General features: G+C 38.9%; 1 protein-coding gene across 13 annotated transcripts in view; it reads right to left on the bottom strand.

The window, feature by feature from the left end:
* The window catches only part of ICA1 (islet cell autoantigen 1), a 180,637-nt gene that overhangs the window by 106,303 nt on the left and 56,824 nt on the right, over positions 1-17,510 (bottom strand). For 10 of the 13 annotated variants that reach the window (XM_079932562.1, XM_079932563.1, XM_079932564.1 and 7 more), the window contains 4 exons: positions 16,621-16,786; positions 13,105-13,177; positions 7,376-7,499; positions 3,263-3,461 (listed from right to left, as the gene is read on the bottom strand). In XM_079932562.1, coding sequence (XP_079788688.1) covers positions 3,263-3,461; positions 7,376-7,499; positions 13,105-13,177; positions 16,621-16,786 — 562 coding nt within the window. The remainder of the gene's footprint in view (positions 1-3,262; positions 3,462-7,375; positions 7,500-13,104; positions 13,178-16,620; positions 16,787-17,510) is intronic. The other 3 variants (XM_079932567.1, XM_079932561.1, XM_079932568.1) reach the window with 1 other exon arrangement.

Below are 17,510 nucleotides of genomic sequence, written 5' to 3'. Positions count from 1 at the left end.
AACACAGATTGGATCATTCCCTTCCCCTTCTCAACACCCTTCATTCCCCTCGGCCCTCAGGGAGATGTCCCTTCAGCTGTGGTCTGCTTATCTGCCCCCCACCCCCTTTGCCTTTCACACTCTGGTTGCAGGGATCTAAAAGGAGCTAATCTCATCCTGTTTGCCTTCACCTAAAGGCCTTTGTCCACGTTGCTTCCTCAGACTGGCACTCTGCTCTGCTGTCCCTAGTCCCTCCGCCCTGCTCCTTCCCTCTCATCCTTCAGGGCTAGTTTAGATGCCACTTCCTCCAGGAAGCCCGCCCTGGGTGTTCCTGTGGCACCATGTGCTACCTGAGACAACGGTTCACCTTACCACACCGTGTTTACTTGCTCTGTCTCCAAGTGACTGCCTGGGACAGCAGGGCAGCCTCTGTGTCTGCTCACTCACTACTGTATCCCGCTGCAGGTGGCCTGGCACAAGGTGGGCTTCAATATCATTTGCTGGATGAATGAATAAATGAATAAGTGCACACTAAAGATTGCAACCAGCCCGGGGCGGGGTGTCACACTTGCCAAGTATGAATTAGAATGTTGTTTCCTCAGAAAGTATGAATCCAAAGAACAGAATTTAGTTCAGGATTCATCAGTTAGAATGTGAGGGAGGCAGCTGGCTCTGAGGAGACTAAATTCCCCCTCCCACGGTGACTCCCAAGGAGCTGGACCACTCTCCCAGAGGACTCAGAAAACACATTTCAGTAACACTTTCCTGAGAGATAAATGGAGACTCTGTTTAAAATGGAATCCCACTGGGACAAAACACTAAAGCTGACTCAAAGTTGAGATTCATGCTATGAACTCCATGCAAATAGCAACCTCCACAATTTAAATTCATTCCAAAGAGGGCAGCAAGCCACAAACTAATAATGCTACTTCTTACCTGCAAAACCGTATATATCAATTTCCCAAACATTGTAAGGTCAGTTGCATGTGGCGGGAAAGCTCTACAGGTGTGAGAAGGCATGAATCTGGCACTCAAATGCCATGGCTCGCTTCTGGCCATCTGATATGGGTACTAACTTGGACCAGGTGCTGGGCTTGCCCTGGGATTGTGGCAGTAAAGAGAACTAACCATGTCCCTGTCCTTGTGGAGAGTCTAGTCTAATCAAATATACACTTGAATACAGACTTCTTTTAAAAAATTATTTCTCTAAATTCTAAGTACACCATGTTCAGCTATTAAATTAAATCCAGCACACATGGGATTGTGGAGTAAGGCATTGCTTCAGCTACTTCTGCATGGCAAAGGATTTTTTTTATTTTTAAAAAACCCATATTTTCCAAAATCGACAGATTGATGACACTACAGAGTGGGTAATGTTTCAACATTCAAACCGAACGACAAAGGGCTTGGTTTATTTCATCCTTACACAGCTAGTAACCACCCTTCAAAACAAAACCAAATAAACACAATTTCACGTGAAATTCTCCTGCCTTCCAAAATAATTTTATGTTTACTTTATTACCTAGCACATAGAAAGTGCACACTAAATGTTTGTTGAATGAATAAATCACAGGAGAGTTGTTACTATGAAAATGCTTTCGTCGATTTTAGGTATGTTCTTTAATTCCCTTCCTTTCCTCTCTTAAAGAAAAAATTATGCATATTTTCTAGGATTCTGACTTTCATTTCCCTGTCTGATCTTGTGCTAGTTACTTAGGTATCGTTTTCCTCCTCTGTAAAATAAAATCTGTGTCTTGGTTATTGTTGAGGCTTAAATGAGGTAACAGATAGAGAGTGACTGGCATCACACCCTGCAGATAATGTTGGGTTTTTTGTTTCCTTTTTCCTTTTTTAACCTTTCCACTCCATCCTCCTCCAACCCCCAAATAAAGTGTCAAAGACAAACCAAATTACCAGCCTGATTAAAAAGTCAGGAAATTTCAAATGTAGCCTGGGCTTGCCAACATCTAGCGATCAACCTTTGAAAAGTTTTATTTACTATTTTGGGGCCTAAGGTTTTCTCTTTTATAGAATGAGTGAGTTTCACTAGCTCATCTTTAGGGAAGTTCTCAGTTCCGATTTTCCATGAGCTCAGAAACCTGCCTTACTAAGGAATTGGATATTGCTAACACACTAATGCCATCTACGATCAGAAAGAAAATGGACTCTGAGTCCCTTCATAGAGATGGATTCTAAATTACAAACCAAAGTAAAACTTGCCTTTTAAAAGAATTTGTGTCAATCTAATACCTGGGTCAACAATTGGTGACCCTATTATTAAGCAACAGAAGGTCCCTCTTTTCCCCCTCTCCACACATTCCCCCCATCCTCCCACATCGCACACATCTAACCTCCTGCACACCAGCAGGGTTTCCCATTCACAGCTCTGCAATGATGTACTTAGAAATCTAGGTATTTTAAGCAATACCACAATTACAAATGGATCATTTGAAATGAGTTAGACAATTGACACAATATTATGTCAAACCTAACATTTGCTTGATTTTTTGGTCTTTCATACCCTGAAATATATCCAAGTCGACCAAACAAAGACCTACCAAGGTTATACACACACACACACACACACACACACACACACACAAATCTCGCTGCATTTTCATAAATATTCAGTGTATGACTGCCACCTAGTGGTGCAATGTATCCTCGCAGGACCAAATCTCCAAACAGCTAAATGAACACGGACACTTAAACACACAATGAAACATTGTTCCTCTGCTGCTCACCAGTCATTTCAGGGAAATTTAAGAGCATATCCATCTCCTCAGCTATCTATTTTGCCCATACAAATAGCTGAAGGGTCTGCTGCAGATGGAGTCAATGCCACATTATTTAATCCTACAACTAAACGCAACAAAGGCGCATTATTACTCTATTAATTTTAATATTCATTAGCAATTAAAAAGGATTTCCCCAATAGTCTGTTCTTACCTTCCGGTTTCATTTGGTCTAATCTTGATTTTTAGTTATGCATGAAGAAGCATCTACAAGTGACAGCCTTACAAAAAGTGCACATTACATGAAAATCTGACTTTAATTAAAACCAGTTACTAAATCCCAGCAATTTCCAGCTGTCTCTTCTATCTTATCCTTAGAGAATTATAGATCACATTAATTGGTATTCTGTCACGTAAAGAGACACCAGCAATGATTAATTGCATCCTTGGTGCTTTTGATTTACATCTTCTTTACTAGAGGGATTCAAATCACATCTCATTACCTTCCAGCAGGTACCCCTTTTGTTAACCCTCATGAAATCTCCTACCTTCCTGAACTTCTCCATTTGCTTGTAGAGGTCTGGATCAAGCTCCTGGGACACGTCCTTCATCCATAATAACGCCCCTCTGTATTCAGTCCGGCACTGCTCCATGCGGTTCACGGTCAGCCAAGTGTCCGAGATGGCCCGATGCCGGAAAGTCTCCACTTCTTGGTGAAAGCGACACAAAGGATTTCGCAAGGCCAACCTAGACAAGAGGGTAAAGCCACAATAGTGAAACTAAGAGGGCCAGCAATTTGAATCCTTGAGAGCTTACCAGTCTTAAACTCATGAGCCTAGAATAGTGCCTGAAACATGGCCGAGGCTGCAGAAATACTTGCTGAACTATAACTGAAAAGTATGTGAACTGATGAGTCAACCAGAGATGACTATCCATGTGCTGATCCCTTAGATTACTGTTACTTAACTATCACTGGGGAGTCTCTCCATCAGTATCGTTGGGGGTGGCCTCATGCCTGGGCAGAGTACTTCTTTAAAGCTGGAACCAATCTTGTGTTAACGGAGGAAGGTCAAGGCATGACTATTTCCCATTTCTTGGCCACTCCCTGCCCTCTGCCTCCCTGAAGCCTGGCTCTTTGGGAAGGCATGGATGTGTGCAGGATGAGGTCTCCCTGTCTAGACCATTCTGGATTACTCTCCAAAGGCCAGGGCATCTGCTGCTTGCTTCAATAGTCACAGAGAATGAAGTACGAACAGAAGCATCTTTAAATGGTCTAGGAAGTGGGAGAAGTACATTTACTGAGGGTCTACTGTGTTAGGCACTTTCAGATAGGTTATGTGATTTGATTCTTATTTTTAAAAAAAAAAAACTTAAGGATACTACACCAGAAATGAATGTACATTATACAACGAACTGGGTATAAAATAATTATAATATTGGTCATAACATACCATTATTTATTCAGCAAAAATTGTTTGATGCATATCAAACTTTGGATAAAATATTTATTTGGGAGGGGAAGGAGGACAGTGCTTCTTTCATCTTCCTCCCTCAAATGAGTAATGTCAGATGAATTATACTCTTAAAATACAGTAGTCTCCATGAAGCTGTGGGGCATAGGTTCAAAAAATAAAAGATTAGTATTTACATCTCAATTTAAGTGCAAACTTGTTAAGGTGAAGGGAAAAGTGGTGCCAGTGAGCTGAAGTCAGCTCTTGGCAGCTCCATCAATGTCTGAAGACATATGCAGAGCACTCTAAGATTACAGATGGGGCAATAAACTGTTTAAAAGAAAAAAATTCCTTTTATTATTTTCTCTGGTTTTCCTCTTATCTGTAAAGCATCATTGTTAAATATTCAGCACTTCTCTAAAAATAGCTTGCTCACATCATCCTACCTAGATGTTGCAGGCTGTTTTCAAAAACATATTGTTGTGTCATAAAGTAAGCTTGTGTTTTATCACCATTGGATTAAATTTAATACTCACTTTTCATCAAACTGAATGGGCTGTTGTAGCAATGACTACCAAATAAGTCAGTAAAACAAATGCTGGTATGAAGGTTTATAAAATTGGAGACTTCTATTTAAAGAAAGAGTCCTCAGCTGTTCCTCTAAGAATCCTGTTCATTTCTGGTCTCCTTTATCTCCTCCTTTAGAGTTTGCCAATTTTCCTAAACTGGCTGAAACAGAGTCTTGTGAATAAAATATTCTTGATTTCTTTGACTGTTATAAAGTTAGAAACCTTTGAAGATATAATGACATGATGATAGGTGTTCAGATCTTGAAGAAAAGAAAGAGGCATATAAAGTCACCTCATTTTTTTCTGTAACTTGTTTCATATAAAATCAGAAAGGTGAAAACCCATTCACTTGTGGTATAAGGGACTGAGTCTAGACCAAGAAAAAATCCAATAACCGGAAACATCAAACTTCAGTGAAAGACTGGCCCACGTTTCCATTCACTAAAATCTACCCAATGGGAATAATTAATAAAGCACCTAAAGGTCTAATCCAAAGACGGTCTGTTCTTTAGTAGGAAAAGGTAGAAGTGGACACTAGCGGACAGAGGGCTTGGGTTAAACGTATCATGGCATGCCCAGATAATGGAATAATATGCTATGGACGTTTTTAAAAAGGTATACATGGACATAAAAAAAGTTAGGATTATTTGAACAAAAAATCAATTTGCTAAATAATCAGTATGCAATACTATTCAAAAATTGTATGGTATGCTGCTGTTTATATTAAAAATATATTCTGGCAAATCCCAAATTATGTCCATTCGAGGTTTGAGAATTCAACTTTATGGGAGTTTTATGTAATCTTCTTACTTTCCTCATGTGCAGAGAAGTAGTTTGGATTTCATGTGCCTCATGAGCAGTTGAGTATCATGGAATCAGAGTCATCTTGCAGGAGGCCACCTTCCAAATTGCAAGCTGTCCAAGCTACATTAATTTATGGATACAGGGCAGTTTGCTGGTTTACAGTATCATTTACATTGTTTTGGTTGATTTCTTTTACTGTTTTTGTCTGTATCCAAAGGTTAAACTATATAAACTTAAGGTACCATATGTTCTGTGAGATAACTTTGTACAAAACTATGCAAGTGTATAACTGGATAGCAACATTATAAAATAATTATATGATCAGTAACAGTAACTCTTGTGGTGATTGTGTCCAAGGATTTGGCTTGTTTCCCATAAATGGATGGTAATCTTGGCATGAAGGTATGTATAAGAATTTTTCCCACTGAAATTAGTGATAATTATATGTATAATTTAAGAAATATATAATGCTTATATATTTATAAATAAATATATAAGAATTTATGAAAGATTTTTCAAGAATCAATGATCTTTGTAAGACTGGGGCAAGCGTATATGCATTGAAAGTATCTATCAAGGGGTTAAAAGCAAGTCAATCTCTATTAGCAAAATTTGGGTTGTTTTTAATTTTCTCCTTTTGGTCTGTTCCTGTTTTAAAATTTTTCTAGAATGAGTATGTATTATTTTTGCAAGGAAAACAGTTATAAATAAGATTAAAAGGTGCAATTAAAGATTATAAACCAACGCTTCTCTTGGAAAACTGGGGTAGAGAACTATTGGAAATTGTTGCATTCAACTATGAAAGTTGGGGTCCAAATGTCATTAGAGTGAACCAGAATGCTCAGGAGGGGGAACCACTGAAAAATGCACACGTTTGGTTCTCTTTCTTTCCACCCCACCTTTCTTGGATCTTCATAGGAACACCTGTATAACAGGTGGTGGCCTGCTTTTGGCCCACTGGGAGAGAAAGCAGTGAGGAAAAATTAACAGCAGAAGAAAATGTTGGACAGTTTGGGCGAGTGAAATTTTTGTGGCCCGAATATTTTTGGAGACTACCTACAAGCCTTATTTAGGTATGAAGTCTGCCTAATATTAGTGACTGACATTTTGGGGGGCTTGTTAGTTACTGGGGAAGGAGGAGGAGAGAAGGAATGTCACCTTCTCAGATACAAAGTGTGACTCTGTGCAGTGGCTCCTGTTTATTCTACATGGACCTTGAACGTAAGTTATGGCAGTGTTAAAAAAGAAATCACTGATCTATTACAATTTTCTCTGCACCAGAGCTTCTCAAACTTGAGTGTGCATGGAAAACAACTGGGGACCCATTAAAATGCAGATTTGGATTCAGTAATTCTGGGGTGGGGCCTGGATTCTGCATCGCTAACAAACTCTCAGGTGAGGCTTTTGATGCTGCTGATCTAGGGTCTGAGCAGAACCGCGGAGGGCATCTTGAACAGCACCCCTCTCAAGTTAACTGCCCCCAGAGGGCACTCGGGGAGCCCTTCTGCCTGGTCTCATTAGGCTCTTGCTTTAGTCAGCTGCTGGAAGGGGACTGGATGGCTTGCTATGAGGAACACTGAAGGTCAAATAGAAGCCTAGGATAGCACTCACAGTGACTGGGGTATAACTATAGACCAGAAGAAATAGGAAAACATTTTTTAAAAGTTAATAGGGAAGGAAAAAGACTATACATGTTATCTGAATCAGAGTTAAGTACGAACAGACGAACAACCGTGAACAGAGGAGCTCCCAGTAGGAGGTTCCCTTCATGAATGAGTGGGTCCCAGGTTCTCAGGAGACCTCCCCCAACAACAGAGCCCCAGTGCAGGCCACACACCTTTGCTGGGAAGAAAAGCAGAGGGCCTTTCCTGTTGCTTGCATCATTTTTCCTGCTCTGGTTTTATCCTGGAAGCCTTGGGATCGGAGAAATTTTCCCAGTTCGTTTTCTTCTTGAGACAAGACTGATGGAGAAAAGACCAAAAGGAGCCATGAACAATGAACATTTTTATGACAGAGAGGAGAGAGACAAATCACAAGGTCCTCTCTCTTCTAGAGGCAAAAACGAGACGAAATTAAATCCAAGTGGAAGGCTACAAGGTAAGCCTCCACCACATTTAACTTTCATGCTGTTCTTCCATTTACGAAACGAGAGATCAAATTCACTTGAGTGCATCTGTCAGTGCGTTTGGTGCTCTGTAATCAGAACCAGAAAATGACCTCTGTACTGAAAAGCGAGCTGATAATGTGCTGCTTCGAGCTGAAATAAAAGAGTTGGGTCTGTCAAGTATGACTGTGGGAATCTTTTGTGGCTGCCTATAATGTAGGGCCAGTTTCCCCCTATTATTCCCTCTTCCTGACTTCTTGATCCCTGCTTTCTGAGTTACATTCCACTTGACTGTAAAGCAATTCAAATACCTTATCCATGGCATAGGTCTTGGCTGGAGCAGGGGGTGGAGGATGAGGGTATGTAGGTAATCAAGTTGGTGACTTGGTGCATTTTTAAAATGCAGGGCTGGAACCCAATCTGAATTGCTAATGCCTAATCTTGACCTTACTCTTTGTTCTTATTTTATAAAATTGAGGTATAACTGACATACAACGTTGCATTAGTTTCAGGCGTACAACATAATGATTCAATATTTGCATATATTTGGCCTTATTTTTTAAAGACAACCTCAGAGGGTGCTATTGGTGAGAAAGTGACTGGTACAAGCTCTCTACAGACCGATTTGGCAGTAAATATTAAAAAGTCAGAATTGTGCACATCTTTTGACGTTGTACTTCTGTTAGGAGTAAACTACATCCTGAGGAAGTAGTAAAATGGGCACAAAGATGTATATACAGATATAATCATAGCCTAGTTATTTATAGTAGCAAAACATTCTCTTTCCCTACCTTGCGGAATGATTTGATCAATGCAGTGCATCCACACAATGGATGCATGGGCTGCTAGGCAGCTACTGGTCCGAATACACATTCACCAACAGCTGAGCCACAGGCAAGCAGTGACACGGAGCTTCCCAGAATGGTTTTTCTCTGAACACAGACTTTGCTAGGGACACACTTTGAACACTACTCTTATTTCACATTTCTGTACTGACGCATTTACCAATCATTTGTCTCTAAAAATGCTTTCTAAATGCTACCAGGATTCTTGTCTGCTTTCATGAACAATCCAGACTTCTTTCAGAATGCATCCCATTCCTGACACTATCCCCCCAACAACAGCTGTAAAACATTAGCCAGGAACCAAGAATCCAAAAGTGAAGGTTAAAGCTACGACTGCTTCCTTATTAATTTGTGACTAGCTTACACTCAACATTCCACGGAGAAGAGGCTTTAGAATCCATTCTTCCTGATGGTCAGTGACTACCCTCCTTCCTCTTCTGTTTCTCAAAATCAAGTTCATTGGTTAAAGCCTAGCTCAAAAGCTACTTCCTCTGTGAAGCAGGTGATCCCTCTTTCTCTGTGACAGCAGCGCCCTCTCGGCACCTGGTACTGGGGTGTCCGTGGGTGGGCAACGTGTCTATCTTTCCCGTGAGAACCTAAGCTTTCTCAGGACAGGGACCTCATCCAAACTATGGATTCCCAAGACTGAGCATAGAGTCTTATTCAGGGCACTAATTAAATGCTTGTGAAATTGAACTAACTATAACTTTTGCCTTGTTATCGCTGTATACTTCACTCTAAATATTTATCTGATACTTATGTCCTGGTTCTAGGTAATTTTTTTAAATTCCTATAATTATATGAAGCTTTGTTGTTTTTTAATACCTTCCATTCTTCCTCCTCTCCACTTACTAATATGGGACTCAACTGCACAATAAGGAAAATTTCACACTTTTGTTTATAACAGTATGAGGCTACTGTCACCTTTTTTACCTTGAAACCTCAAGTCACGTACAAATGAACACATGAACTTAAGGCTAGGAAGAAACCAATTCATGGTACCTGAATGACTACAAGCGTGGTGAAATGTAGTCTTTCCTAAATAAACCTAAGTAGACTGAAGCACTTGAGAATCCATTTTTGGTTATTTTACACACTTGAGGATTAAACTTGGACTGGAAAGACAGGCTTCATTTTAAGAGCTGGAATCTGGTAATGGGCAGCGCTGCTCAGAGGGTGGTGGAAAAAGTTTGAGTGGCATCAGGCTACAGGTTGGATGACTTAGTGATGACTGTGTCATCTTCCAAGAAGGGATGTTCATTCCTTAATTTTAATTTTAAAACTCAAATACTGAAATAAATTTATAGAAGTTTAAAATTCAGGTGCAATACAGGTATCAGATAACTCAAATGTTTCTACTTATAAGGTTTCACTCAACTGGGACCTAATTCAGAGACAAATAAAAATCTTTTCATGTTTAACTCCTAATTAGATTTTCAGATGTGCCCTGATAAGGGAACCAAAGAACTACAAAACCAATTAGCTTGGCAGCATTAATTCACTTAGCACAAATGTATGAATGATCTCATATGTACTAAGCACTGTTCTTGTCACTGGGAATAAAGAGATGGACAAGACACATGAGGACCCTGCTCTGATGCAGTTTATGTTCAAGCAGCAGACAGAAAATAAAAAATACAAAATTCAAAACACAAGAAGAAAAATACCAGATTGGGGGCGGGAGGGTGGCGAGTAAGAGAGAGTGATTGGTAGTTGCTTTGGGCTGGGTGGTCAGGGAAGGCATCTCTGAGCAGATGACCATTAAGCTGAGCTCTGAAGGATACGGGGCCACTAGAGACAATGAGGGCAGGGACATCCCAGATGGAGGAAACAGTGAGTGCAAAAGGCCTCAGGTCACATCGTGGGTAAGAGCAAAAGTGGCTGGAGAGGTGAACTGGGTCAGATTGTGTAGGAATTTGTAAGCCATGGAGTAGAAGTACACATCTTACTTTAAGTACTTATTGGAGGCTTTTCAGCAGAGAAGCAATATGATCCAATGTACATTTTTATTTATTTTTAAAAATAAATTTATTTTATTTTATTTATTTAGTTTTGGCTGCTTTGGGTCTTCCTTGCTGTGCGTGGGCTTTCTCTAGTTGCGGTGAGTGGGGGCTACTCTTCGTTGTGGTGACTTCTCTTGCTGCAGAGCACGGGCTCTAGAGCACAGGCTCAGTAGTTGTGGCACACGGGCTTAGCTGCTCCACGACATGTGGGATCTTCCTGGACCAGGGCTCGAACCCACGTCCCCTGCATTGGCAGGCAGATTCTTAACCACTGTGCCACCAAGGCAGCCCCAATGTACATTTTTAAGAAAGCCTTATTTTGAAATAATTTTAGGCTGATAGAAAAAATTGTAAATAGGATACAGAGTTCCTGTGTACCCTTCTTCCCCTAATGTTACATAACCATGGTAGAATGATCAAAATAAGGAAAATAACATTGGTACAATACCACTACCTAAACCACAATCTTATTGAATTTTCCTAGTTTTCCCATTAATGTCCTTTTTCTTTTCCAGGATCCCACATTGAGTTGTCAAGCCTCTTTAGTCTCCTTCAACCTGTGACAGTTCCTCAGGCTTTTTTGTCTTTTATGACCTTGCCGCCCTTTAAGAGTACTGCTCAGGAATTTTGTGGACTGTCCCTCAACTTGGGTTTGTCTACTTTCTCATGATTAGACTGGGGTTACAGACTTGGGGGAAGGAAACCGCAGAGGTGGAGTGCCCTTCTTAGTGTTTCATATCAGGGCTACCGGAAATCAACACACATTATTACTGACGGTGTTAACCTCCATCATGTGGTTCATGTCATGTCTACTGGATTTCCCCACTGTAAAATTATGATTTTTTTCCTTTTGTAATTATTAAAAATTTGGGGGGTAAATACAGAAGACTATGTAAAGGTCCAGTTTCTCCTCAAACTTTCACTCACTAATTAAAACATCTTTCAGTGAATCTTGCCTGCCACAGTTCTTACTGTGGTATTTACCTAATGGTGATGCTGTGGTTCCCTCATTCTTTCTAGATTTATTAATTGCAATTATTTTATAAGCAAGAACTGTCTCTTCTCCCCCATTTGTTTTTTTGTTTGTTTTCTTAGAAATAATAGCAGCATTTAATAATGTGAATGGATATAAGCTTAACACAAAAGTCAGATATATTTTTATTCTCCAGTAGCAAAAATATAGAAAACATAAAGAGGGGATTCCACTTAGAACTGTATCAAAGAAATATTACGTGCATAAGAATAAATCCAAAAAATGATACCCAATACCTGTAAAGGAAAAATTCTAAAACTCTGTGAAGCAGTATTCAAGAGTACCCAACTAAAAAGATATAAACTATGTTTCTGGATAGGAAGACTTAATATCATGAAAATATCAGTTTGTTTTTTTGTTTATTTCCATACACACTTAATGGACATTTATCTTACTTCATGGGCTCTAACCTAATACAATCAGTTATTTACTTGGTTGCTCAAATTGTCCCAGCTTTGACCACTGGGAGCTCTGGGAGATTGCTGACTGCGCTCTGACTGCAGTGCAGATGATGGGCTGGAGAAGGAAAAAGTGGAGGCAGGGAGATCAGTTAGGAAGCTGATGCAGCAAACCAAGTAAGAGTGCTGATGGTGGCCTGAACTAAGGCGGTGGCTGTGAAGAGGTACAGCAGGGAGGATCTGAAAGCAAAGTAGGTGACAAAATGGACCAGCATTTGTGGCTGACTGGATATGGGACAGAAGAATGTTGGGGGCAGTGTGTCATGTGTCTGGATTCCTCATACCCAAGACTATGGAGTTCTAGCCCTGGAGAATTCTTAGCTCAAACACTTAGTAAATAGTAACACAGGTAATTTACAAAATTCTGCCTCTAAGTCCTAGGATTTTGTACTTCCGAAAAACAGTCTTCATAAAAGTTTACTAATGAAGGAAAATGTCCAACTGTTAATTTGTGATTACTGGAAAGGGGTTTGGCAGTAGTCAGAAACAAACTTCTCAGAGTCTAGTCTCAGAAATACAGAAATTGTACTCTTAAATGACCTACAAATGGAAATTTGAAAACATACTAACATACGTACAACTTGATATTTAGTATTTCAGAGACAACTTTGTTGGTAATTATTTTAAGATGGGATGACAATAGGAAAATCTTGTTCCCTAAAAAACCCAATATCTGACATAGAAAATGTTCGGGAAGAAGCGCTGTCAACAAAATATAGTCAATGAATTAACTGTTGCCTTCTCTCTCCATTTGGTCATTTTAAAAGGAACAAAATTGGACATAAGAGAGCCTGGGCAATCAAATAAAAACAATGCCAAATCCCAAGATATAAAACTGAAAAAACTTTTTTATAATTAGGAAAATAAATGGCACGTACTTATCCATGGTAGACTCAATGTAAAATTCTTCTGTTATGGTACTTGCATTGAAAAACAGCCTATGTAAAGAATTTCCGATAAAATGATTAAAGACCCCACCCCACCAATTAAAGAGTAAAGACAGACACTCCTAAATAGTAGTTTCCTTGTCTTGCTTCCTAAACATATACAATTATATATTAAGGCAAAATATCCAATTTCTTACTGTCCATTTGGTCAATATTCACACTTACGGCATACTTACAACAGATTCTCTTTTGATAGAGTACAATTGCTTTAGACAAGTCCAGACAGGTTCTCTGAATCGAGTGAAACAGCTATAATAAAAATACAAACAAAATGCTAAACAAAACAGACAGCAGTGAAATAAAAAACAAATTATATTGAATATAACCATAGCATTTGATCTGCCCACTAAAAACAAGATCGTATGCCTAAATGAGCTTGGTGTTACGTGGTATACTGAACAGAAAATGTGACCAAAGCTTTTAAATATGCCCCTATTTTTCTATATTTATTAGAATTCATCAGCTCTGCGATCTACATTGAGATCTGCAGAAGGATGATTTCCTCCAGACATTGAAATAATAGCTGAAAACCAGAAATCCTAAGTGAGGGGCCCAATTAGAGGACTTGGTAAACCAGAGACCCAATATTCCTTCATAATCGAATTTATTTCTTTTACCACTTACTGTCTCTTTTTTCAGATGGAAGATCTGTCAATTAAGCATCTTATTTAAAACACAACATTAGCTTACTTTGTGATCCTAATGCATTTTACGGTAGGCTTAAACAACTCTATAAAAACAAACAAATATCAATCAGCTGAATGTTCTGTCTGCTTTGAAGAGATCTGGTAAAACGGAGTTTAGCTAGCAGCTCCTATCACTCATTATCTTCCCAATTATTTCATAAAATATACAGAGAAGAAACCTAATGTCATGCTATGGCCATAACAGAGAAAATTAAGGGAAAAGCAGGTGGGCTGTATGGAGAAGAATCTCACTAAATTTTAACTTATGGTGGTTCTGGTCTCTGCTTCAGAAATGGAGACAGTTCAAGAGAAGACAGAACAATTGTAAACCAACTATACTACAATAAAAATTTAAAAAGAAAAACAGAGCAGAGACTTCACACTTTCTCCATCCTCTGTCCACCAACTCAGAGACCAGGGCTGCTATCAATTAGAAAACCTGGCAGACAAACATTATGCCTCTGAGGAGCCATCCAGGGAAGCAGGGCAAGGGATTCTTCTCTCTTCCCTGGCTTACTGGCCATGGTGATGTAGTAATGATGCCCTAGTACTACAAAGCACTTCACAGTTGGGTCAAAACAGAAGATCGGCTTCATGATATAAATGATCAAATGTTCTAATAAAAATGAATGCATGCATATATACTTGAAAGATTAAAAACCATGCCTATGAATGCTTAATATGATAAATTTGGTCATGTAAAGTATAAATTTTACTAAATCTCATGTCATTACACTTCCTCCTCTACCTATTTAGGGAAAAAACAAAACCCTTTACCATAAAACAAAACAGAAAATCAGCAGTCTGAGTATGTTCCTTAACAAATGCTTGATAACAGTATTCTGGGTCACAAACTATCAACACATTCCTAAACACAGGAGCAAGGACGTTAAAAAAAGTATGTTCAAGGGCTATTCTGCTGTTACTGTTCACTTATTAAAAACTGAAGTATAAATTAAATGCAATAAAATGCACACCTCTGGAGAGTTCAGTTCTGTGAGTTTGACAATTGTATACACTCTTGTAATCATACCCAAAGTAAGATAACAAACATTTCCACTATCTAGTCAGTCTGCTCTGCTGTGGCAACCACTAAAAGACTTCTGTCACCACAGGTTAGTTTTGTCGGTTCTTGTACTTAAGAGCTGTTTTTCAGAAAATGATTTCATTAACAAAAAATTCTGACAAATATTTAAACTTAGTGAACATTTCTACATGAGCTTCCCAACAGACTGTAATAGAATCTGACAGCTTGGCATACAAGCTTTCTTTGCCAGCAGAATACAAGTTCTTGTTTCATCAGCTAGTCTTCTATGGATAACTTAGTTGAAAAGCACATCAAAATGGTCTGCACATCGTTTTCATATGCTTTATTGGTGGAATCCATTCTCCTTCTCTATAAACATCAACATCAGTATTAAAACATTCCTGCAACAGAAATCTTTATCATGTGTAAAATGATGAGTCACAGTTAAGTACTTTGGATGCTATGTGCCTAGGACAGCAGGTATTTTGATTAAAGTACAGTTGGTTTGGTGAAAACGCTTCTGCAAGAACCTAAATATAAACATAAAATGACTGTATTGTGTTTCACGTGCTAGAAAATAACATATTCAATTACTTTTTGAGTAATGCTTGTATTTACTAGGTTGTTAAGAGGAAAAAAAGATAAATCTAGAAGATGTGAAAAGCATATGCAACTTACAATCATTTCAATTCTATTTAGAATACTAAAATCAGAATAGAGGCTTCCTGGCTCTACTTTTCTCCGTTGAAGCAATCTCTGCTAGAACATCTCTGTCAAACCCAGCTTCTGTTAGAACAATTCCACTGACAGGAGAAAGGGTTGGGAACTTATCTTAACTGCATTAACACGTACACTTATACAGTTAATACTTACTGAATGTGTACTGAGTGTCATGGAATCTGACCCTCTGGTGGAGGGAAGGCAGGCAAACAAACAGACACTTGAGATAATTCCATGAGAGATGAGTACTATGAATAGTGGCCCTGGGTCTGGTTCTACCGTCAGATGCACAGAATGAATCTTATCCCTCTTCCACATGACAGGTCTTCCCAGAGAACTGACAATTAACATATTTCCCCTCAACCTCTCTGTTCCAGAATAACCATGGCTTGCACCACCCTGGTCACCCTTCTCAGAAAGCTTTATGAAATCTCGAGCTTTTGATTTTTGTCTCATTAAGTGTTCAGCTCAGTAACTTCAGCTTATGTATTAAATTTAGATATCATTCTGAATTCTTATCAGACCACGTGACATGTTATCTCTCTCTGTGCCCTGTCATTCACAGAAGTGTTAAGTACGCTTTTTAAATTTTGGGTTTTTTAAAATTAATTTTTCTTGGAGTATAGTTGATTTACAATGTTGTGTTAGTTTCTGCTGTACAGCAAATGCTTTTTAAATTCTGATCTAAAGTACTGGCAGAATGTCCAGCAATCAGGGAATTAGTGGGCCTTTAACCAGTTGTACTAGTATTCAAGGATCATTCAGATATGAATTCAGCTTACTGTATTATTAACTAGTCTAACTAAATATTGGTTAATTCAATTCTAGAATTTTCCAGGATTCAATACAAGCTTATTAGACTCACTTTCCAGGATCTTTTGCCGTCATCCTGTTTTCTTTTTTTTCTAAATGTAAACATTTGCCTGACCCTAGTGTTGCTATCACTGGCAATGGCTCTTAGAGTGCATTAATGTTTTTCAACAAACATTTATTGAGAATTTACCACATTCCATGCATTCCAACGAAGTGCTTGAAAAACAAATTAACTGAGGCATACTGGGGGTTACAGGAGAATTTGTGGGTTTTTAAAAAATATGCTGGGATTGAGTTAATCTGATCCTAGATTTTCCTTATGAACTAGCTGTTTGCAGTATGTTTTCAAATACAAAGCACACCTATGCTTGCCCCCGTGAATACATTCTCAGACCCTGAGCCTAGCAAGGTGGCTGTGCTGGGGCTGAGGGCAATGAAGCGCTCACCTCCAGCTTGGCATCCAGGTCTGCGTCGGAGGCAACGACGTGTTCGTCTTCCTTCTTCCCTGTGGCTTTAATAAAGGCCTGCTTCGTTTCCCAATACTTCTGCTGCATCTTATTTACAACTGATTTATCTTGAGCATATCGATCGTGTAAGTCCCAGGGATAACTGCTAAAAGGCATTCGAAGAGCCATTTTACTCATGACTTTCAAAAAAGTTAAGATATTATAGTGTGAACAAATGTATCCAAACATTTACAACATTAATAAACATATAAGTACTTTCTTACATGGTTATTACACCAAAAGGTTAATCAAGTCTAACTTATACCAAAACCTTAAAAGTTAGTGAGGAAATGAAGAAACTTTTGCAGGAAATTGAGAAACTAAACCTTGAGGAGTTTAGATATCCAAAGACTGGACACACTCCTTTCAGAAGTAGACAAAGTGAGGCCAAGTCAGGCAAGGTGACTGCCTCAAGCGCCCCAGTGAGTCAGAGATAAAGCCGAACACCAATGTTCTCTCCAGCCCAGCATTACGGCCAACAATGAAGTGATGGCAGAAAAGTAGAGATAAGGGGCTGAAAAACAGCATACATCAAATCTGTATCACAGAGGTACCTAACACAGTCAAACTCATAGAATCAGAGAATAGAATGGTGGTTTCCAGAGGTTGAGGAGGAAATGGGAAATTACTAATCGACGGGCATACAGTTTCAACGGTGCAAGGTGAATAAGTTCTAGAGATCTGCTGTACAACACTGTGCCTAGAGTTCACAGCACTGTATTCTACACTTAAAAGTTTGTTAAAAGGGTAGATCTCATGTTTAGTATTCTTACTACAGTCAAATAAAATTTTGAAAACTAAAAAAGTATTAAAAAATTGATTATGGGTTT

This window comes from Stenella coeruleoalba, assembly GCF_951394435.1.
Source record: "Stenella coeruleoalba genome assembly, chromosome: 9".
NCBI classification, from domain to species: domain Eukaryota; kingdom Metazoa; phylum Chordata; class Mammalia; order Artiodactyla; family Delphinidae; genus Stenella; species Stenella coeruleoalba.
The sequence above is the reverse complement of the archived record's forward strand: the minus strand, read 5'-3'. Positions and strand labels throughout refer to the sequence as shown.